Source organism: Mobula birostris, chromosome 1 (assembly GCF_030028105.1).
Source record: "Mobula birostris isolate sMobBir1 chromosome 1, sMobBir1.hap1, whole genome shotgun sequence".
NCBI classification, from domain to species: domain Eukaryota; kingdom Metazoa; phylum Chordata; class Chondrichthyes; order Myliobatiformes; family Myliobatidae; genus Mobula; species Mobula birostris.
Window position 1 is genome coordinate 130,734,652 of NC_092370.1, and position 24,301 is coordinate 130,758,952.

Sequence of the window (24,301 nt, forward strand, 5' to 3'; positions counted from 1 at the left end):
GAAGATTCAGTCTCATTCACTGATGGGAGTGCTGTGTATAAAAGATAATAGTAATTTTGTCTTGGCATGGTCTGCTACTGCAAAACGATAACTTTTGTGTCACATAAGGCAGTGATAATAAACTTGAATCTGAAAATACAAGACACGAGAGCATATCTGCAATTGGCAACATTTGCTCAAATTCCGAAAATTTCACATTAACCTTTTAAAATGGATTTCCAAAATCCAATTCTACACTTTTTGAAATGTATGCACTTTATTTTTCCATCATCAGGGTAGCTTTCCAATTAGTAGGCTGACAAAATATTTTACAATGGGAAATGGATGACTAAACTTTGAAGCCAATTTATTATGTCACTTTGACTCCGTTCTGTTCCCATAAGGCAATGTTACTTTTATCTATCTAAAGTTACCCAGAACTATTTAATTGTATAACTAATTTGGCTGCATTCTTTTCTAACTACTCACCTTGGATGGAAGGAACCATGTCTTCACCTTCTGAATGCTTTGGGGCCATGGTTCATGTGTATCAGCAGGACAGCTTAACTGTGCTTGTAAATTACGGTTGCTTCCTGATGATAGTGTTAGCCTTTAAGATGCATGTTGTAATAATTGTACCACTTGTAATACTGGGAAATAACTAAACTTTTGAACATGTACTTAGAGTGTTGTGGGCAGCTTTGGGCCCCTTATACCAAGCAAGAATGTGCTGGAAATGGAGAGGGTCCGAGGAGGTTCATCAGAATGATTCTGAGAATGGAAGGGTTAATGTATAAGGCTTGTGTGATGGCTCTAGGCCTGTATGTGCTTGAGTTTAGGAGGATTGGGGGAGGGGTAATCTCACTGAAACCTGTCGAATAGTGAAAGGTCTATATAGAGTGAATGTGGAGAGGTTGTTTTCCGTAGTGGAGGAGTCTAGGACCAGAGGCAGAGCCTCAGAATAGAGGAACATCTCTTTAGAACAGAGATGAGGAGGGCCTTCTTTAGCCAGAAGGTGGTGAATCTGTGAAGGCCAAGTCATTGGGTATACTTAACATAGAGATTGATAGGTTCTTGATTAGTAAGGAAGTCAGAGGTTATGGGGAGAGGGCAGAAGAATGTGATTGAGAGGGATAATTAATCAGCCATGATTTAATAGCAGGACAGACTGGATGAGCCCAACGATCTAATTCTGCACATATGTCTTAGGGTCTAACACCCAAACCAAATGTTCTTTCACTTCACATTCATTATGAAGGGTTTTGTACAGCTCTAAGGACTAGTGAAGATGACAGAATACACCCCCACAGATAAATGCTTAGAAGACAGTAATAATGAAACTGAAATCAAATCTGATGTTAAGAAATGAAGAGACTACACAAGTCAGCATCATTGTATAAGATCTTTAGCCAAGGCTCTGCAAATATCTTGCAAAATTGTTGAGAAAAATTTTTTGGCAAGAAGAGTTATCAATACAAGTATAGTTTATTCCTACAGTGCAATAACATAACAGGCTGAAATATTTTTTACAGGTCTTTGATCTTAACTGAGAGAGTGCATCATAGTGCAGGAGGTTTTATCACAGACTGGCAATATCTTGTACTAAAGTTGTACATAACTACAGATTTACTGCATTCTACATTTAGTATTCAAGGTTTTATTGGTAGCAAATATGCTTAATTCCAATGAGTATGAATAAATTAGTAGCCTTCACCAGGCATTCCACAAGCATAAACCATTTATTCTAATAAAGAACTAAGCAAAGGAAAAATCTCTTTTAATAAAACTATTCTGAAACTTGGGCTTTGTGAAAACCTAAAACCCTGAAAGGTAGAACAGAGTTGATAAAAACAAAGTAATTGTTCTTTGTTCTTGTTTTATCAATGGGGATCTGAAACTGTTCAACAGGAGGAATAGATACATTGTACTAGTTCATTGGAGAAATGAGGCCACAACTTTGAAAATCCTGTGGATGAATGAAACCTACTTGAATGGGGTATAGTGAGGTGCTTCACTGAAAGACATTTATGTCATTTCTTTTGGTTCAACAAAGAATTAACACAGAATAAAAGTGACGAGGCTGCAAGTGATAAGAGTTCCATAGTTTCTAGCCACCTGAGTTGCATTTTAATATAGTAATATTGTGACTCCTAAAAAAAGTACTATATATCATAGTTTCTTGCTAGATTTCGTACATCTTCAGAGGTAAACTCGGTGCTCTTCAGCTGTAGCAAACTGCTAAAGAGTTCTTCCACTTGATCTCTTTCTTTACCAGCAATCGCTGATGCAATCTGCACAAAAATCGTATAAAATTAAGGAGATCAGCCATAAATTACATGAGCAATTTAAAAACAAGCTGTTAGCACTATCTAGCCATTGCAATCTAATTTTATAAGTGAATTTTATAAAGCATATACTGTAATTTTGCTTTAAAATATTTGAATGTTTTGTAAAATCATATTCAGTTTTGTGTACAAGTTCATCTTGTTATGATGATGTATGATGTTCCTGATCCTCTAATATTAGACTCACTATCTTCAAAACAAATGGACTAATTCAATTGATCATCCAATTTATTAATCTTTCAAGAATGATTTTCTTGGGTCAAATTGGACCATTTGGATCTGCTACTTCATGTGCAGAGAAAACATTGCATTGACTGGGGTGAAGCAGGTGTGATTTTGAAGGCACAGTGGCCTTCATAAATCAAAATACTGAGTACAGGAGTTGGGATAGTATATTGAAGTTGTATAAGATGTTGGTGAGGCCTAATTTAGAGTATTGTGTGCAGTTCTGGTCCCTTTTCGGCAGGAATAATATCAATAAGACTGGAAGAGTACAGAGAAAATTTACAAGGATGTTAAGATCCTGAGTTATAGGGAACAATTGAATACATTAGGACATTATTCCCTGGAGTGTAGGAGAATGAGGAGAGATTTGATAGAAGCATACAAAGTTATGAGGGGTATAAATAGGGTAAATGCAAGCAGGCTTTTCCGACGGAGATTGGGTGAGATTAGAATCTCGGGTCATGGGTTAAGGGTGAAAGGAGAACTTCTTCACAGAGTGTGGTGAGAGCATGGAACGAGCTGCAGCAGAAGTGGGTTTGATTTTAACATTTAAGAGGAGTTTGGTTAACTACATAGATGGAGGAGTATGGAGGGTTGTGGTCCAGGTGCAGGTCAATGGCACTCAGCAGAATAACAGTTTGGCAAGGACTAGATGGGCTGAGGATTTGTTTTTGTACTGTAGTGTTTATTTTATCTTAGTTATACAGCACAATGTAAGCCCTTCCAGCCCAAGCCACGCCTCGTAACTTCCAACAAACCCAACTAACCTAACCTAATCAAGGGACAATTTACAATGACCAATTAACCTGATCTTTGGACTTTGGAAGGAAACCGGAGCACCTGGGGAAAACTGACACATTCCACCGGGAGGACGTACAGACTCCTGACAGAATGGTGCTGGAATTGAACTCTGGAATACTCCCAGCTGTAATAGCATCACACTAACTGCTATGACACTCTACTTCGTTCTATGATTTTATGTAAAGATTATTCCCCTGGATTTGATACAGCATAAAGAACACAATAAATATAAATATATAAGATTAGCTTGTATACATAAGCTGATTATACATAAAGTGACGCAACGTACTGATTATGAGTACACAAGGTGAGTCTGACAAGGAATGACAAAGTGGTGGTGCTACTTTGTTAAGTGCAGGGGTTTCGTAATAAAGTGGCTACAGAATTCTGTAGTGTACTTTGGAATGGATTCTAATAATTTGTCTACTAGCTAAACTAACTGGTTAGTAGTAACCCAGCTTATGACTGACTTTGTAAACAGCCGTACAGTGTTAGTATTTCTCTGACCCTCTGAGAACATTTCTGTAATAGATTTGGGAAATGTTCAGTATCCCTGGGGTATACAGTATTTTATCCAGACCTTCTGATTATCCATCTCCACAGATGCTAATCTTATTATTCCTTCTATTCTATTACAGGTTTTCCTCTGTGGCTCATGCCTTTTGTTTTGATTTATTTTACCCTCTATGTAACTCACTATCTAGGGACTCTAAATTTGCGAGTACCAGCCTTAAAAGTTGTGAATCTGGAATTTATTGTCAGATATGGCTGTGGAGGCCATGTCGTTGGGTATAATTAAAGTGGAGGTTGATAGGTTCTTTATCAGTAAGGAAGTCAAAGGTTTCAGGTAGAAGGCAGGAGAATGGGGTTGAGAGGTGGAATAGCAGAGCAGACTCGATGGACTGAATAGCCTAATTCTGCTCTTACGTTTTATGGTTTTATGACCTTTTCCTTTGTTTACCATGAACTCCATGAATCCTCATTGATAGTTGCTTATTTATCTTCAAGTAGTTACTTATTATACTTACAATCTATCTTTGCTAAAACAGTTATTGGTCTGGTAAAATTTGATTTAACACAGATGACAATCATTCCTCTGAATGTGTCCTTTTCAATAAACTACACTAACTCTACAACTACCCCAAATTTGTTCTGCCATTGATACGTCTTCCACCAGCTCAGCTTCATTCCTATCCACCTGATTGGACTCACTAACACAGCCTAGAAAAGTTCTCCTGAAATCAAGAAGGAACTCAGCAGGTCAGGCGACATCTATGCGGAGGAATAAAGAGTCAATGTTTTGGACCAAGACCCATCATCAGGACTGAAACATCAACTGTTTATTCCTCTCCGTAAGATGCTGCTTGACCTGCTGAATTCCTCCAGCATTTTGTGTGTGTTGCTCTGGATTTCCTGCATCTGCAGAATCTACTGTGTTTATGCCCTTTAAACCTTTTTACACTGTACGTCACTAATTTGGAAAATTTGAATCTTCCACGTTACTATTGTTTGTTTGCATTTGTTGGCTCCTCTGGAGATCCATGATACAATGTGGTTCAAGACACCTGTATCTCTGGATTTCCAGCATTTGCAGAATCTCTTGCTGCTCCTACTGTGAAAGTCTCTGATGTATGGCTACCCTGAAAAAGCTTAAATCTTCTCTTTGATGGGAGTTTAGTGAGACCCTCTCTAACTGGTCCCCCTCTGTGCTATCTGCTGCTCTCTGACTCTTCGACCATGTGCTCACCCAGACTTGATACCGCAGCCACGTGCCCTTCTTGGGCATTTGTCTTTGCCCCATCTTGTTCCATATGATTTCCAGCTCTGTTTTTGGGCCTCCCAGTTTGGACCCACCAAGGATCCCTGGTACAGTACAAGTAATCAATAGACTGCTTCTCCAGCCGCTTCTCACTCTGAATGAATTCCAATCCTCATTCCCAGTCTAACATGTAGGTCCGTAGCCTCCTCTACTGCCACAAGGAGGCCGCTCCCAGTTTTGAAGAGCAACACCTCATATTCCATCTTGGTAGCCTCCAACCTGATGGCATAGACATTGATTTATCTAACTTCCAGTAATTATTCCCCCTTCCCTTCCCTTCCCTCTTCTTTCATCGCCTACTCTGGCTCCCCTCTCACCTCTCTTCTTCTGACCAGCTTATTACCACCGCTTCATGCCCCTCCTCATCCCTTTCTCCCACGGTTTATTCTTGTCTCTTCTCCAGCACTCTACCTTTTCAACCTATCACCTCCCAGCTTCTTACTTCATCCCCCTCCCCCACCCACCTACCTACCTCCTCATCTGACTTAATCCATCATCTTCAGGCTTGTATCTTTTCCCTCCGCCTACCCCCTCATTCTGGCTTTCTCCCCCTTACCTCGCAGTTCTGGTGAAGGATCTAGGCCTGAAACATCAGCTGCTTATTGATTTCTTGAGGTGACTGCCTACCCTGCTGAGTTTTCCTAGCATGTTGTGGGTGTTGCTCTGGATTTCCAACATCTGCAGAATTTCTTGTGTTTCTGATTTCCTTTATAGTAATCTGCCACAATAGATTCAACCCTTCCCAAGAGCACAAATAAATTGCAAGGTTGATACCCCGGCCCTGCTGAGTATCCATCCCAACTTCTCAACAACAGCTGGTCCCAATGTTGCAGAAACTTAAAGCACTGCTTCCTGCACTCTCTTCCCAGTTACTCACCCATCTTCCAGTTACAGCACTTATTGTACTGAAAGTAGTTCAAAGATCATCTTACTTTCAAAAAATAGTCCTATTTTAAAATATTAACATAGAATAAACTATAGAACAGTAAAGGCCCTTTGGTCCACAATATTGTGCCGACCCTTTTACCTACTCTAAGATCATTCTAATCCTTCCCTCCTACATAGCCCATCATTTTTCTTTCAACCATCTAAGAGTCTCTTAGATGTCCCTAATTTACCTGCTTCTACCACCAGTACTGGCAGGGTGTTCCAGGCACCCACCACCCTCTGTGAAAAATGTTGTTGGATCTTATCAGTTATTCATCTTATGTTGACAGAATTTCTGCAGCTGTGACAGGATACCTATGATGCTGGCACTATCGCATCCTAGGATCACTGAGTAGTCTGCGTGCATATCTATGGAATCCCCTAAAGATATTACTTCCTACACTGGGGAGCTAAGCCAGCCATGGTGCTTTGGACTTGGCTTAAGGCTTTACACAGGGAGCCCTCTTCCCCCACAGACATTCAGACCTGGTTAGAGTAAGATGACCGCAGTGGATCAGTTACAGCAACACTTTACAGCTGCCAACTGCAAGATAGGAATTCAATTCCCACTGCTGTCTGCAAGGTGTTTGCATGTTCTCCCTGTGACCTAGTGTGTTTTCTCCAGATGCTCTGGTTGTCTCCCACAATCCAAAGTTGTATGGTGAGGGTTACTGAGCTGTGGGCATACTATGTTGGCACCGGAAGTGTGGCAACATTTGTGGGTTGCCTCCAACCCAATCTTTGCTGATTTGATGCATATGACACACTTCACTGTATGTTTCGCTACACAGGTGACAAAAAAAGCTAATCTTTTTCAATCCTGAAATATCTACCTACCTGTATTGTTTTTTGGCTGCCTACTAGTCAACTAGTTGTTTCCTGCCTGCACTCTTCTAAGCTGCAAGGTGACAACCCAGCCAAATGCTTTGTCTTTCAGGTGGACCATAAGTGACCCTTAAAACCCAGGACTTGAGCTCCTTCAGGTGATGACCCGTTCTACACCAATGCTTGCCCAGGATATGAGAAGTATGGAATTCCCTTATCATACAGTGTGCATGACTTTGAGCTCCTCTCCAGGCCCTCAGTCAGTATCCTGTCATGGGATTGTAGGGATTGACCTTAATACTTATTAGCCCCATCTCTGAGATCCATCTTTCAGATATAAAATGCCAAAAGAGTCATATAGAACACTACAGCACAGAAACAGGCCCTTCAGCCCATCCAGTCTGTGTCAAACTATTATTCTGCCCAGTGCCATCGACCTGCACCTGGACCAAAGCCCCCCTTACCCCTCCCATCCATGTAGTTAACCGAACAGTTCTTAAATGCTGAAATCGAACGCGTATTACCATTTCTGCTGGCAGCTCATTCCACACTCTCACCACCCTCAGAATGAAGAAGTTTCCCCTCATGTTCCCCTTTCATCTTTCAGAAGTCAGGTCATTACAGTCACTGTAAATAGATTATTGTTAGCAATTTGGTTGCAGTGTGATGAGACTTGGAATGGTGTAATCACCAACCGCAGTTCTGCCGTGACAACACACACATAATGCTGGAGGAACTCAGCAGGTCAGGCTGCATCCTTGCAGGAAATAAACAGTTGACTTTTTGGGCCAAGACCCTTCATCAAGAGTAGAAAGAAAGTGGGTAGAAGCCAGAATAAACAAGTAGGGAATGGGACGGAGCAGAAGCTAGCAGGTAATAAGTGAGACCAGGTGAGAGGTGGAAGGTTGGTGGGTGGAGGAAGGGGTTGAAAGAGAATGATGTTAGAAGCTGGGAGATAGTAGGTGGACGAGATAAAGGGTTGAAGAAGAAGGGATCTGATAGGAGAGCAGAATGGATCATGGAACAAAGGGAAAGAGGTGTGTAACCAGGAGGTGATGGGCTTCTATAGGGCTGAAATAGGGGAAGAGGAAGGGGTGAGAGGGCCACCAGAATAAGGAAAAGCAAATGGGCAAGGGGACCAGAAACACAGAGGAGAGTAGCTACCTGAAGTCAGAGAAATCCGTGGTGATGGTGTCAGGTTAGAGATACCAATAAGGAATATCAGGTGTTGCTCCTTCAACTTATCTGGCCTTATCGTGGTAGTAGAGGAGGCCATGGACAGACCTGCTGGAGATGGCAAAAGTTGTGGAGAATGATGTGCTGGATACAGAGGCTCACGGGCTGGTAGGTGAGGACAAAGGGAATCCTATCCCCTATTCTGTCAGAGAGGGATGGAGTGAGGATAGATAAGTGGGAAATGGATGAGATATGGTCGGGGGCAGCATTGATAGCAATGTAGGAAAAACCCCATTTTCTGAACAAAGGAGGAAATGAGAGAAGGGAATTATACACGAGGAAATCTGCAGATGCTGGAATTTCAAGCAACACACATCAAAGTTGTTGGTGAATGCAGCAGGCCAGGCAGCATCTCTAGGAAGAGGTACAGTCGATGCTTCGGGCTGAGACCCTTCGTCAGGACTAACTGAAAGAAGAGATAGTAAGAGATTTGAAAGTGGGAGGGGGAGGGGGAGATCCGAAATGACAGGAGAAGACAGGCGGGGGAAGGGATGGAGCTAAGAGCTGGAAAGTTGATTGGCAAAAGGGATATAAAAGGATCATGGGATGGACGGGAGGACTAGGGAGAAAGAAAGGGGGAGAGGAGAAGCCCAGAGGATGGGCAAAGAGTATAGTGAGAGGGACAGAGGGAGAAAAAGGAGAGAGAGAAAAAATTAATAATGATAAAAGATAAATAAATAACGGATGGGGTACGAAGGGGATTCTCTGGGGCATTAACGGAAATTACAGAAGTCAATGTTCATGCCATCAGGTTGGAGGCTACCCAGACGGAATATAAGGTGTTGTTCCTCCAACCTGAGTGTGGCTTCATCTTTACAGTAGAGGAGGCTGTGGATAGACATATCAGAATGGGAATGGGACATGGAATTAAAATGTGTGGCCACTGGGAGATCCTGCTTTCTCTGGCAGACAGAGCGTAAGGTGTTCAGCAAAACAGTCTTCCAGCCTGCATCGGGTCTCACCCGAAGGCCGCATCTGGAGGACCGGAGAATAGCATTCTCACAACTGACAGGATTGGAAGTGTTTGCAGAAAGTGACTGTGAAGGTCTGTGGTCTTGTAAAATAAGTCAGTAGATAATCTGTCTCCAGAGACAGGCATCAAGAATGGGGAAAGAGGTATCAGAAATGGACTAAGAAAATTTGAGGACAGAGTGGAAATTGTTGGCAAAGTTGATAAATTTGAAGAGCTTAACATGGGAGCATGAAGCAGTGCCAATGCAGTTGCCAATGTAGTGCAGAAAAAAATTGGGAGTGGTGCCAGTATAGATTTGGTACATGAACTGTTCCATAAAGCTGATGAAAAGGCAGGCATAGCTGAGGACCATGCGAATGCCCATGTGGTTTGTTTAGTTTTGTTATAATGCTTACGCTGGGTTTGGATAAAGTGTGAGGATTCAAAAGAGAAGTTGCTGAACATAAGAACCAATTTCACAAGATCAAGGAGGCCCTTTGCCTCTTCTACTTATCACTTCCCAGCTTCCCACAGCATTCCCTAGCATCACCCTTTTTCCAATCCTCACCTGGTTTCCCATACTACCTGCCAGCTTGTGCTCCTCCTCTTCTCCCACCTTTTTTATTCTAGCTTCTGCCCCATTCCTTTTTAGTCTTGATGAAGAGCCTTGGTGGAAAATGCTGCCTGTTCATTTCCCTCCATAGATACTGCCTGACTTGCTGAGTTCCTCCAGTATTTTGTTTCAGATTTCCAGCAACTGCAGAACTGCTTGTGCTGTACTTCTATTAACAAATGGGATGCAGTCCCTATCCATGATAGAACCTCTTACTTCAGAGGATGCTTTATGCATATGCTTCATATAACCACTGTACGTAGTTATTTTGCAAACTAAATGTAAAGCTCTAGTCACAAGCTTTAGTTTCACTTTTTTTAAACAGAAGTAGTTCCTTTATCCAGTAGTTTTCATCTGTTGTGGTTTAGCACAAACTTCAGGGTTTCCTTTTGAAAACCAAGATAAGGTATGTACACTATTTACTTGGTGACGCCCATCTGCCTGGTCGGACTCAACCATGCTAAAAACCTGTGGGAAAAGCAGAAGTAATTTTTTTTTTATTGAGAAGTTGAATATCAGGTTCCTGAAGACTTGAAAGATGGAGATTTTTCAAATATTTGCTTGGTCCATTGCCTTGATTCCAGTATGAAACAATTTGGCAGTTAAAATTATATTAAAATTTTTTGGATTAAGTGGAACAAACTCACATAACTTGCCCTAAAAAGTACATGTAGTGAACTGACGCAACTACTTTTGACCAATATATATTTGGGGAGGGCGAGAAAAGCTTTTATTTTGCATGCACTGATTTCACCCTCACGACAAACCATAAGACCAAATGAGATAAGGCCATTCGGTCCATCAAGCCTGCTCTTCCATCATGGCTGATTTATTATCCCTCCCAACTCCATTTGCCTGCCTTCTCCCCCTAACTTATGATGCCCTTACTAATCAACAACCTATCCATCTCCGCTTTAAATACACCCAATAACTTTCGGGTACATGGCAAAGTACAGCAACCCAGTAAACAACTGGTTAATTTGTTTTAGATATCATGGAGATCGTGATATTGGGAGAACGTCCAGCTTTTCTGTAAATATCCACATGGGATCTTTTATGGCCAAGGACGGGTTAATATTCATAAAAGTCATCACCCCTTTCATATTAAAGTCTTGGTCAAGATCAGGCAAACTTTGTGGGACTTTGCAGATGAAATGCTTTTACTATGTGAGGCCTAACAAATGCAGATAATTAATTTTTTGCCTACACCAAAAAAGTATAAGGCTGTTATTTTATTTTCAAACTATCATTGAGCCCCTCTCTCACCACCCTCTTGATGTATGCTTTTATCACTGTGGACCTGCAGAGATATTCATCCTCTTTGTCTTTGGGATTACAAATTCCACAAATCAGAAACCACTCGATCTGCTTCTGCCACCATTTCTATACATTTTACCCTGATTAGGTTTCACTGTGCATCAGACAACTGATATCAAGCTGCTTCTGTGATTGCCAATTACTGTATCTCCTTCAAACACAGCTTTAGATATAAACACTAAATACTCTGCAGGTGCTGGAAATCCACAGCAACAAGCACAAAATTCTGGAGGAGCTCAGCAGGTCAAGCAGCACCTATGGAGGGGAATACGGTGGCTGTCCATTGTGTCCTATGACGACAGGAAATTTGTGTGAAAGAGTTTTTAAAGTGGAAAAGCCATTCCATTGGGGCAGTTCCACTGTCTCAACGTCAACGTTACAAACAGGGGTCTTGTTGCAAGCTGCCTTCCTTTTCAGTCCTGATGAAGGGTTTCGGTCTGAAATGGTGACTGTTTATTTCCCTCCATACATGCTTTGGTAACATCTTTAAATATCGCTCTTATTCAGTCAGCTACACTACTGAAGGCCGTTCCTGGGATTCCTAGCCCTGTCCTCTCCAATCAGCTCACAGCACATTTGGCATACTTGCCCTTTCTCTTCACAAACAGCTCCTTGGGAAATTTGCTTTCATCTCCCCATGACCCCCTCACACTTGTGCTTACCCTATTTCTCAGCACCCATTCAGAATCTTCTGCCCTGTAAAAGTACTGCTGAATAAGGAGTGGCACAGTAGTGTAGCGGTTAGCATAATGCTATCACAGCACTAGCAACATGAGTTCAATTCCTGCCACTGGTTGTAAAGAGTTTATATGTTCTCCCCATAACTCGGCTTCCTCTTGGTGCTCCGGCTTCTCACCACACTCCAAAGATGTAGGAGTTCGTAGAATAATTGGTTACATGGGTGTAATTTGGTGGCACAGTCTTGCTGGGCTGGAACAGCCTGTTACCATGCTGTATCTTTAAATAAAATGAAATCTCTTTGTAAAACCGATCTATAGAAATGTATCCACTTGATATATATATATAAAATCCATAATCAGCACCATATGAATCAATTGCTATACTTAACAACACATGGGAGCAGTTTCCTGACTATGGTCTTGCTCTGTGTTTAGACAGGCAGTGACACCAGTAGGTCCCTTCCAACACTGACCACATCATGTGCAGACACTTTATTTACAAAGGGCAAAAATCACAAATGTCATGCTGGGATTATTTTATATCCATGTGCTCTATTCAGTGAAAACAACAGGATTAACTGTAATTGGGAAGGGGAGGGTCTAAAGGGGACAGGGACATCCATCTACACTCCTCATTTAAGGGGACAAATCCATGAAAATTATTTTTAAGGGTCCATATAGAGATTGGGGAAGCCAAGTGCCTACTTTTGGTTGTCTCATCTCCCAGTATGTCAACTCCCCATGCAAGAGCAACTCCTGACTTTGGCTCAGTGCAGGAACTTTATGGCATCCCCTATCATGGCTGGGCCCGCAGTTCACCATTTACCACCTTTACAGTATAGAAAGGTGATGGTCAAAATACACAAAATGTGGGTTTAATTTCAACATTTAACAGACATTTGGATAAGTACATGAACAATTTCAACATTTAAGAAATGTCTGGAGTACATGGATGGGAGAGATATGGAGGGCTATGGTCCGGATGTGAGTCGATAGGACTTGGCAGAATAATTGTTTGGCATGGACTAGATGGACCGAAGAGTCTCTTTCTGTGCTGCAATGCTCTAAGACTCTATAAACAAGGCAAACACTGCTAAAGACAACACACCTTACAGAGTCATATAATAGTTGTGTGGAAAGAGGCTATTCGGCCATTCCAACTAGCTGCCAGCCTTCTATATTAATCTCATCTCCCAGTATTCAGTGCACAGCCTTCTGTGCTCATCTAGAGCCTTCTTAAATGGTGTCAGCAATCCAGCTTCAACTCTCAGACAGTGCATTCTATGTACTTGCTGCTCACTGGGGGAGGTGCCCCTCATATCCCCTCTAGAACTCTTCCCATCTACTCTAAATCTATGTCCTCAAGTGTTATCTACCACTGTTTATATATGGGGAAATCTACCCTATCTATACCCTTGTAATTTTATGTACTCCTGTTATGACCCCCTTAACGTCCTGTGCCCATGAAGAGCAGACCTACATACCTTCTCCCATCTCTCCCCATAACTGAACTGCTCCATCCCAGGCAATATGCTGGTGAGTCTCCTCTGCACCCCTTCCACCCTTAGTCTATGGTGACCAAAGTCCAAGTCAAAGTAAAGTTATTATCAAAATGTCACCATATACTATCTTCAGATACATTTTCTTGAAGGCATTTACAAGAAAATAAAAAAATACAGTAGTACTTTTGAAAAACTATGTCCAATTTAGAACTATCTTGTTAAAAACCATCTCCAAATTAATCCATCATTGACACTCCCTCCATCCGACCTAGCTACATTCTCCAAGATTTGGTAAAGCTTTTTCCTCATATGTTTGTTTACATACTGAATTCAAAAACTGCCCCCAGATAAACAACAAAAATTCTGCCCCTTTAGGCTTTTCCAAATCCCGTTAATACTGGGGAAATTAGGGCAGATTAAGGTCAGTGTTTATCCCAGGGTGGAAATGTCTGGCCTAACCTCGAGTTTTCACACAAACAAGCCTTCCTGGCGAAGATGGCACTGATGAGACATTGGCGATGCTTTGCAGGCAACAAACAAAACTACTAACAATTCTTCTAAGTATACTTCCTTTGGACCATGATCACGGCAATTTGCGGCCTGTAATTTCCTGTTGGTAGGTGTACTTTTGAACCTTCTGTACGACCTGCCATTTCTGTGGTACCCTGAAATATTTGGTGCACTGGACTCTTGAGAACACAGGCACAGCCGTGGTGGCACTTGCTAGAGCGGCCTTGGGGCCCAGGCCTGACAGTGGATTATGATCTGAGGTTTGAACAACTTAAGAACTGAACCAGTTTAAAAAGATTAAGGAGACAAGGCTGAGGGCAGAGAACAGAACAGTGTTCGGTTCAGTCCTCTGAGGGGCTTTACTCACTTTAGTGAACTGCCTCTGAGGTGGCCTGCAGCCATTGGTACTTGCTTCAGCGCTGAACCTGGCTCCATGGCTGTGGCCTGTGGCTATCAGATTTCTGACCAGTTGCCATGCTGAACTGGCTACATGGCTATGGACTTACTTTCAGAGACTCTTCTGCTCTTGTTCTAGTTTATTTGTTTCCTATTTTTTGTTTGCATGATTAGTTCTTTTTTTTTGCAAATTGGATGTATGACTGTTGGGTTTTTCATGAATTCTATTGTGTTTCTTTGTTCTGTAGCTGTCTGGAAGAAGATAAATCTCAAGGTTGTATATGGTCTACATACTTTGATAATAAATGTATTTTGAACTTGCTTTTCAGCTACATTGAAGATATTTTTAATCAGTTTCAAACTTCATTGTTGGAAGCAAGGTTTCTCTGGAGCGAAGGAGGATGAGAGGTGGTGTGATACAAATGCACATGATAACAAGAGGCATAGATCTAGTGGACAGCCAGAGACTTTTTCCCAGGGCGGAAATATGAGGAGGCATATTTTTAAAGTGAATAGAGGAAAGTATAGGGGGGGATGTCAGAGGTGAGATTTCTTTTTAAACACAGAAAGTGGTGGGTGTGTGAAACACTCTACCAGGGGTGGTCATAGAGGCAGATGTATTTATGGGCACATGGATGATAGAAAAAAGGAGGGCCATGTAGGAGGGAAGGGGTAGATAGATCTTAGAGTATATTAAAATGCCAGCACAACATCATGGGTTGAAAGGCCTGTACTGTGCTGTAATGTTTAATATTCTAAGTTTAACTCCCAAAAGAACAGTCAACTTCATTACCAGCTGTTTTTGCTGACACTTAAATTCAACAGTTCTCTTTTTGTGGTGTAACACACACAAAATTCTGGAGGAATTCAGCAAGTCAGGCAGTAACTAGGAAAGGTAAAAACAGTCGATGTTTTGAGCCATGACCCATCATCAGGACCTCTTTTTGTCTACTTTCTCTCCTTCTTCCTTGACTACTACTGTCAAAAAATGTTCACTATTCCAGTGGGCACCTACTCATTTTTAAGCTTTATTTAAAGCCTCAGTCATGGTCATGTCAGACTGTTTCCCTGCCAGCAGTTAATATTTAATAATGTAAAAACAGAACAGTACATTGGTGAACTACATACCAGTCATCTTAATTAATGAAGATGATATATTGCTCATCTATGACCATGACCTTATACTCAGTGGCTACATTATTAGGTAAGCAGCTGCTGTACGGAGAACTGTGTCAGGGCAAGCGCTCAGTCGGGGGGCAGAAGAAACGTTACAAAGACTGCCTCAAAGCGTCCCTCAAAGGCCTGGGTGTTGACATCAACACGTGGGAGACGCTTGCCCTCGACCGTCCAGCTTGGCGCAGCAAGATCACCACAGGAGCCCGTGCAGCTGAAGTCAGGCGCATCATCGAGGCGCAACAAAAGCGTGCTGTGCGCAAGGCCCGAGCAACATCCACTGCCACGACAGCACCCACCCACTTGTGTCCCACATGTGGGTGAGCCTTCAGGGCCCGGATTGGCCTCGTCAGTCATCTCCGGACCCACAGACACCAATCTCCCATCTGACTTTGAAGCCATGGTCATCTTCGATTGCGAAGGACGAACAACATTATTAGGTACAGGAGGTATTCCTTTCTAGATGAAAAGAATGCAGCTTAAATTTATACTGATCATTGGCAAGCCCAACTTCTGGATTACTTTATTCTATCCTAGCCTTATAATTACATGAAAATTCCAGAGAAAATATATGAAGGATTTAGGTGGCTGATTCTATAGCTAAGAGGAAATACCTACCATGAAAGATTAAATAGCATTATGATTCTTTTCCTAAAAAGTTGAAAAGTGATCAGTTAAAACATCTTAAACATTGTCAACAGATTTGACAAGGTAGATATGGAGACTATCTACTTGTGGACACACAAATATATGCAATATTGAATTTAGGAAGAACTTTGGTATGAAAGGGGGTGTTGAAGGCGAAATGAATAGAAGAACATTATTAGGTGAACAGGAAACTGGTATGGAGCATTAAAAACCATTAGGTGGAATGGTTCATAAATTCTATACAATTTTAAAAGTAGCAGTGTTTTAAGCAACACATACCTTAAATCTTTCTGCTTTACACAGATGAACAAGATGCTGATACACAAGGCCGGGATACTGTACTAAAAGGTGTTCCTTCATAGCCTGAATAATCATAATGAACAAGTCAGCTTCCAGTTTATTGCTCATCATGGATGGTAGATCTTCAGGTTCTACATTCCTCAGCAGTTCTGCACATCCAGCAAGATCTACCTTAGCCTGCAACGCATTCAGGGCTTGGCCAAATTCATATGCATTTGTAGGCTTGAAATGATTATTTTTCTCTGAAGGTGAACGAGAATTTCCACAAGCCGCTTGTCCACTTGAAGGACATTCAGTTACCATGGGATCTACTTGTCCAATGTTGAGACTGCGTATACTTTCATGATCAGCAGTAGTTTTGCCTTCATTCTCCTCTTCATCACTGTCAGCAACCTTGAAGAGATAAAGATGGGAATAACTCGGCAGCAACACTACATATTAGCGCCAAATGAAGAGAAAAGCTGTAAACAATAATTTTGTAATTTTTTTTGAAGCTCGGATATTGGATTTTGGGGGAGGTCAGAATCAGAATAAGGTTTGCTATCATTGTTGTGAAATTTGCAAATTTGTTAATTTGTTAATGATTCTGGTTAATTGGGCCACCGATTAATCCAGGCAGCCATTTATTTGGGACAACTCTTAAAGAACAAAAACTAAGTGAGAAAATTGCTGGGACTGCCTTCGTTTATTTGAGACACTATGCTACTTAATTGGGGCTGGAAACTGTTGCTGACAGGTTCTAACTAGTGTCAGTCACATGGCCACGAGACGCCTCACCATGCTTAGAGCAAATGTTTTTTAAATAGCGTCAGTTGCACATGCTCATGTTCAAAAAGCAGTGCTTTTGTCACTGATAGTTGGTGAGAAAAAAGCAACAAACCATTCAGACTGTTTTGCTCACTGCGGTTTCAAGATTTCAAGCTTGAGAATGCCATAAACAGCTGAGAGTGAAAATCGAACGATTTCAACAATCAACAATCATCTTGAATGTTACAATGAAAATAAAGATTTGGAGGATGCAGTCATTGAAAGCATTGTCTGAAGCCAGTCCAATGTTGAGTGTGTGTCTTTGGGCTCCTGTACTTCCTTTCTGATGAGGTGCTGAAGAAATACAGAAAACTAAGCTTAATTTTAGCTTAAGCTAAAAATGGGCAGTCCATTAAAAATTCGGGCTCCCTATCACTCTTGCCCCATGGTACCATGATACCAGCACTGTTTTAAGACATAATGAGAAGCTTCTAATATTTTTGCTGGCACAGGTTTCTCAATGAAAGAACTACGATCCCATACTGATTTGAGGTACATGACAACAACATATGATTGTCTTCTACTGTGTAAGCGCCAAAGGATTTTGGATAGGTGAATGCTTATATTGTAGTGTACAGACAAACAGTGAGATTTTAATACCGTCGTAAGTGGACTTCTCCTAGATATTTGCTGGCGGATAACCTGAGCATCTTCAGCACTTTATTTTTATTTCAATTTTCCAGCATCTGAAAATTTTGTTTTGCATGTTGCAACTTATCCAGAGCTTGCTTATGAAAGAGTTAACATATGAGGAGTGTTTGATGGCTCTGGGCCTTTTACACACTGGAGTTTGGAATAGGAGTGGATCTCATTGATATCTACTGAATGCTGAAAGACCTAGATAGAGTGGATATTCAGAGGTTGATTCCAATAGTGGGGGAGTCTAGTACCAGGGGGCATAACCTCAAAATAGAAGTGTGTCCATGTAGAACAGAGATGAGGAAGAATTTCTTTATCCAGAGGGTGGTGAATCTGTGGAATTCATTGCCACAGATGGTCGTGGAAGCCAACTCATTGGGTATATCTAAAGTGGAGATTGATAGGTTCTTGATTAGTAAGGGTATCAAAGGTTATGGGGAGAATGCAGGAGAAAGGGATGAGAGGTGTAATAAATCAGCTATGATGGAATGTCAGAGCAGACTCGATGGTCCAAATGAATTGCGGTCTAATAGTGCACATTTCTTCAAATTTAAGATGTTAATAAGGAAACAATTCGATGGTGTGTAATACACTGAACCACAAAAATGTATCAGGAAGGTCTGTGTTAAATTGGAATAATTTTAGTCAAGTTATGATAAGTTGAACATTGTTCTAACAGTTGAAATTTAGTACCCTGCCATTTCTCACAAGCCAGACTCACGCTATAAGAATGTTTATTTGGCTGAGATTCCATAGACTTCCAAAAGTAGAAATGCATTCACTTTCAGGAAAGGCAGCAAAAAAAAAAAACCAGGAGTGCTCAACTTGGATTACATTAAATGAGAAAATGATTCGTCACTTTGACTGAAGTTAGATGCCTGGCAAGGTATTTTAACTTCAATTGTTTTAAAATAAGTTGAACATCTTGAAAATTGGAGTTCATTTTGAGTGGGAAATATTCAGCTAAGCAAAGTGACATGCAGCAAATCGTCCAAAGAAAATTGTGAACTAATTCTTGCTTTAACTTAATTAAAACAAAGTGAAAGCACTGATAAAATAGTGCACTTTAAGTTAGTTTTATTTGGTAAAAGTTAGGATTTTGTCTCTTGTATAGTTTTGATCTTTAATATCTTCCTTCCTGATTGTTAAACTTCTTTATCCTAAACACTGGGCCTAGCTTTGTTTATCAGACTAACACATCGCATTCATTTGCAGTTTTAAAAGATTGGTGGATGAAATTAAATTTAGTACTTCAAGTAAACAACTTTTGAGAGTGAATATTTTAAAAAAAGATTTAAGCACCGTCTTAGTGTTCACTGCTAAATAACATTGTGTTCACTTGCAGAACATCATTCAGTCCAGCTATTGGAGAGGTTAGGAAAAAAACATGGATGGTTAATTTTTAAATTCCCAATTATATCATTATTTTGAATCAGATATGAATAAAGGCACCACATTGGGGGTCTATATTTTAAATCAGCTCAGTCTGGACTTTGAACCTTTGTGCCAGGTACTCAATGATCACAATCAATCAATCCCTTTAATCTCGATCTGTAACAGAAGTTGCCATCCTCTCTCCTGACTCCAATCAGCTTGATTAATACTTCCATTATGCAGAGTGCTATCAGCCTCTTTGTCTTATTTCAAATTTCTGAACTCCTTAGTACAATGTACAATGGATCTTCTTAGTTAACAACCTGGCAAGCTTATTTTTGAAGCAGTAACGCTCCTCAGCCCTTCTTCGTCCACCCAGTTCAAGGATCCAGGATCAACTTTATTCACCATACACATTTACATGGCATTAGTAATTTGCTAATGTTGAAAACAAAAAACAATGTTTAACAATTATAAGTAGTAAAGAATTATATAAAAATAAAATTAGAGTTTAAAGTATAGATAAGGAATATGGAATAAAATAGTGCTACTTTGTCAGAGGAATTCCAGCAATACAGCTACAACTATTATAAAAGGTGCATAAACTGCCTGGTTCTTCAATACTGAAAAGTACGGATCTTGTTAACTGGGATGAGGCAAATTCACCATAATTGGCAGGCTTTTTATGTTCCTATTTTAACTTTACAATTTTCTTCAATTCATTGAGATTATAAAATTGTAATTACACTACAATTTACAGACCACGCTCAATTTTTATTTACTTACAGGACATCGTTGCTAAATGCTCACCAGAAGATAATGGTCAACTGCACTTCAGAACTGTTACATCCTGCTGCCAATGCACTCATAGTGTTGAATTTGTCAGGAGTTTAATAATCAAGAACCTATCAACCCCTACTTTAAATATACTAGAAGAGGAAACTGCACACACATCTCCTGCCTTTGTCCTTCTTAGTGGTACAAATCACGGGCTTGGGAAGTGGCGTTATCATACCTGAAGCGGGTATGTTAAGGGCATTGGGTGGTAGGTGGTGTACCCTGAAGCCACTGCATGGAGGGAGGGAATAGTTAGAGTGGTAGCTTTACTTCACAGTCTGAGGCAGCCCACAAGTGTCGCCATGCTTCCGGTGCCGACATAACATGCTCACTAACCCCAACCCATACATCTTTGGAACGTGGGATGAAACCGGAGTACCTGAAGGAAACCCACGTGGTCACAGGGAGAATGTACAAACTCCTTACAGAATTGAATCCTGATCACTAGCACTGTAATAGGTGCTAACTGCTACAATACCATGCCAAAGCCAAATTATAAAGTGGTTTAGAATAAAACACATACCTCCTGTATCTGGATATTTTTTCTCTGCTTTTCTTGACTGTTGGTCTTGGAGAAGGATCCACTCCCTAATTTTTCCAGAATTTCAGACATCTCCAGCAATTCTTTCCGTGCTTCAGTAACATTTGAGTCAAGCTCCAGTAATCTATTGAGATCTTTGATACTGGCGGTGTAGTTCTGGAGAAAAGAAAATCCTTTAACAGAACAGAAATTGTAGCAAGCATAGTTGCATATTAAACAGGAACTTTGTTTTGGGCTTGCCACAGGAGTCTCAATCTCGGGCAGAAATAGCTAATACCAGGGGGTATAATTTTAAGGAGGAAAGTACTGGGGGTATGTCAGAGGTTAAGTTCTTTTACATGGAGAATGGTGGGCGCATGATGCACCCTGCCAGGGGTGGTGGTAGAGGCAGATACATTAGGGACATTTAAAATCCCTTAGATAAGACATGGATGATAGAAAATTGGAGGGAAGGGTTAGAGCAGGTTATAAGGTCACCACAACATCATGGGCGAAAGGGCCTGCACTGTACTGTAAGGCTCTGTGTTTTAATTCAGATTCCAGGAAACTGGTGTATGTTAGTTAGCTTTCTGGAAGAATTGAATTTGAAGCACAAAATTTAACTTTGACTGGTGAAAGACGTACAAGTACAAGCGAGGGGAATAACAAGGTGGGAGTTAAATGATGCCAACTGCTTATTGCCTTTAACATTGTTATGTCCCAATATTAAAAAGGAGGTAAATAAATCACCTAGAAAACAGCAGGGTTATGTTTAACTATGCAGATTATAGTTTGATCTGCAAACTTTAGCTGGAGCTGAGACAGCCTCCCTGACAGCCAAAACCATTTTGAACTAGGATGCAGGTTGGAAGATGTCCAGGAAGATAAGGCTTAATTTTTGTTTTAGGTTCCCTTCAGGACTATGAACACAGAAGTACTTCTCTGAGCTTTCTAAGAAAGTCTTGTCATAAGTTTTCTTCTGCACAACCTCTCCCTCCTGCCTCAGAATTACTAACAGCACCCATTTCTATGTATCCCTGGCTACGGTGCCCCATCTAATTTCCACCCCTTCTCAGCAGCCAGATGGTACGTTTGGTTAGATTCAGAGGAGAATGCAGGAAAACAAGCCCAGTAGATAGTTGCTGTACGAATCTATAAACAACATGGAATAGCTGGAACAGTGACAACTTCCTAGTTTCAATCATAGAGTCATGATAGCACCACAGAAACAGGTTCTCCGGCCCATCTCGTCCGTGCCGAACTATTATGTACGTTTTACCTGTGACCACCCATGTTTCCCCTGGCTGCCCTGGTTTCTTCCCACATATAAAAAACATGCAGCTCAGACTTCAATTGGTCACAATAAATCACCCCTAGTGTGTTGGTGAGTTGTAGAATCTGGAAAGGATTTGCTGGCAGCATGGGAGAATGAAAAACAGAATTAATGTAGGATGGTTGATGGCCGGCACGGACTCAATAGACTGCAGGAGCCGTTCTGTACTGTCTGTCTATGACTCTACTTACTGACCCCTGTTTATACTGAGTATCAAATTCAATCAAGGACACCCGAGTAAAGAAAGAGGAATCAATATTAAAGATTGAATGATGTGCCAGCACAGAATGTACAAAGTTAGGTAATCACAGAGCAGAATGGGGGAAGATTATTGTTGTTTCTCAGGTGCAATATCGATTGCATTAAGTCTGCTTCAATAGTACTATCATTATTTGCAAGATACTTGCGTGCTGTCAGATTGTTAACTCATTCTGCTTTGTGACTTACCATTAAATCTAGTCTGCTTATCTCCTTGTGGTTCTAAGGCATAATGTTTCAGAAATCAATCACAAATGCACCTTAAAAACTTGTGGTTACTATGCTTGATCTATCCTGCTCCCTCATAGTATAAAAAATATCTAAAATCCCTCATTTCAACTACGCTGATTTTGCTTTCTGCCTCACTGAGAGCTCAAGTTTGAACATATCCCCCCTGCATCCTGTAAAACCCTACAGAGAGCAACTAAAAGAATCATTTGGAAGGAAAAGATGAAATATGAAAGCAAGCTAGCAAATAATATCAACGTGGATGTTAGAAGCTTTTTCAAGTTTGTAAAAAATAAATAAAAGATGAGAATGGATATAAGACTGCTCGAAAATGAGGGCAGAGAAATAATAATGGGAGACAAGGAGATGGAAGATGAACTAAATGAGTATTTTGCATCAGTCTTCACTGTGGAAGACGCTAGCACTGTGCCAGATGTTGAAGGGTGTGAGGGAAGAGAAATGAGTACAGTTACTATTACAAAGGAGAAGGTGCTTAGGAAACACCTTAGGGTACATAAATCACCCAGACCAGATGAACTGCACTCTAGGGTCCTAAAAGAGATAGTGGTAGAGATTGTGGAGGCATTAGTAATGATCTTTCAAAAATCATTGGACTCTGGCATGGTGCCAGAGAACTGGAACATTGCAAATGTCACTCCACTCTTTAAGAAAGGAGGAAAGCAGCAGAAAGGAAGTTATAGACCAGTTAGCCTGACCTCAGTGGTTGGGAAGATGTTGGAGTCAATTATTAAGGATGAGGTTACGAAGCACTTGGTGCCACAGGAAAAGATAGGACAAAGTCAGCATGGTCTCCTTAAGGGAAAATATTGCCTGACAAACCTATTAGAATTTTTTGAGGAGATTACAAATAGGATAGATAAAGGGGATGCAGTGGATGTTGTGTGCTTGGACTTTCAGAAGGCCACACCTGAGGCTGCTTACCAAGTTAAGAGCCCATAGTGTTACAGGAAAGTTACTAACATGGTTAGAGCATTGGCTGATTGGTAGGAGGCAGCCAATGGTTGGCTGCCAGCCTTTTCTGGTTGGCTGCCAGTGACTAGTGGTGTTCTGCAGGTGTTGGGACCGTTTCTTTTGATGCTGTATATCAGTAATTTAGATGATGGAATAGGTGGCTTTGTTGCCAAGTTTGCAGATGATACGAAGGTTAGTGGAGGGGCAAGTAGTGTTGAGAAAACAGGTAGACTGCAGAAGAACTTAGACAGATTAGGAGATTGGGCAAGCAAACAGCAAATGAAATACAATGTTGGAAAATGCATGGTCATGCACTTTGGTAGTAGAAATAAATGTGCAGACTATTTTCTAAATGGGGAGAAAATCCAAAAAATCTGAGAAGCAAAGGGACTTGGGAGTCCTTGTGCAGAACACCCTAAAGGTTAACTTGTAGGTAGAGTCGTTTGTGAGGAAAGCAAAAGCAATGTTAGAATTCAGTTCAAGAGGTCTAGAATACAGGAGAAAGGATGAAATGCTGAAGCTTCATAAGGCACTGGTGAGTCCTCACCTTGAGTATTGTGAACATTTTTGGGCTCCTCATTGAAGAAAAGATGTGCTGGCATTGAAGAGGGTTCAGAGGATGATTCCGGGAATGAAAGGGTTATCATACGAGAAATGTTTGATAGCTCTGGGTCTGTACGCGCTGGAATTTAGAAGGATGGGGGAGAATCTCATTGAAACCTTTTGTATGTTGAAAGGCCCAGACAGAGTACATGTGGGAAGGGTGTTTCCCATGGTGAGGGTGTCTAGGACAAGAGGACATTCCCTCAGGGTAGAGGGGCATATGTATTTAAGAGAAATTTCTTTAGCTAGAGGGTGGTGAATATGTGGAATTTATTACCACAGGCAGCTGCGGAGGCTAGGCCAGGCAGAGATTGATAGGTTCTTGAATGGACACAGCATCAAAGATCACGGGGAGAAGCCTGGGGAGTGGGGCTGAGGAGGGGGAAAAAGGATTAGCGATGATTGAATGGCAGAGCAGACTTGATGGGTCAAATGGCCTAATTCTGCTCCTGTGTCTTATGGTTTTATGTCATCATTCCCGT

General features: G+C 41.1%; 1 protein-coding gene across 5 annotated transcripts in view; it reads right to left on the reverse strand.

Annotated features, from left to right (window-relative positions):
* Positions 1-1,445: 1,445 nt before the first annotated feature.
* The window catches only part of LOC140199839 (sperm-associated antigen 1-like), a 134,565-nt gene continuing 111,709 nt past the window's right edge, over positions 1,446-24,301 (reverse strand). For 2 of the 5 annotated variants that reach the window (XM_072262348.1, XM_072262356.1), the window contains exons 17-19: positions 20,429-20,602; positions 16,228-16,641; positions 15,128-15,759 (exon numbers count right to left, since the gene is read on the reverse strand). In XM_072262348.1, the coding sequence (XP_072118449.1) occupies positions 15,373-15,759; positions 16,228-16,641; positions 20,429-20,602 (975 nt within the window). In that variant the 3' untranslated portion in view covers positions 15,128-15,372. Of the gene's footprint in view, positions 2,271-7,432; positions 7,549-9,826; positions 10,191-15,127; positions 15,760-16,227; positions 16,642-20,428; positions 20,603-24,301 lie in introns of those variants that run through there. The other 3 variants (XM_072262370.1, XM_072262378.1, XM_072262362.1) reach the window with 3 other exon arrangements.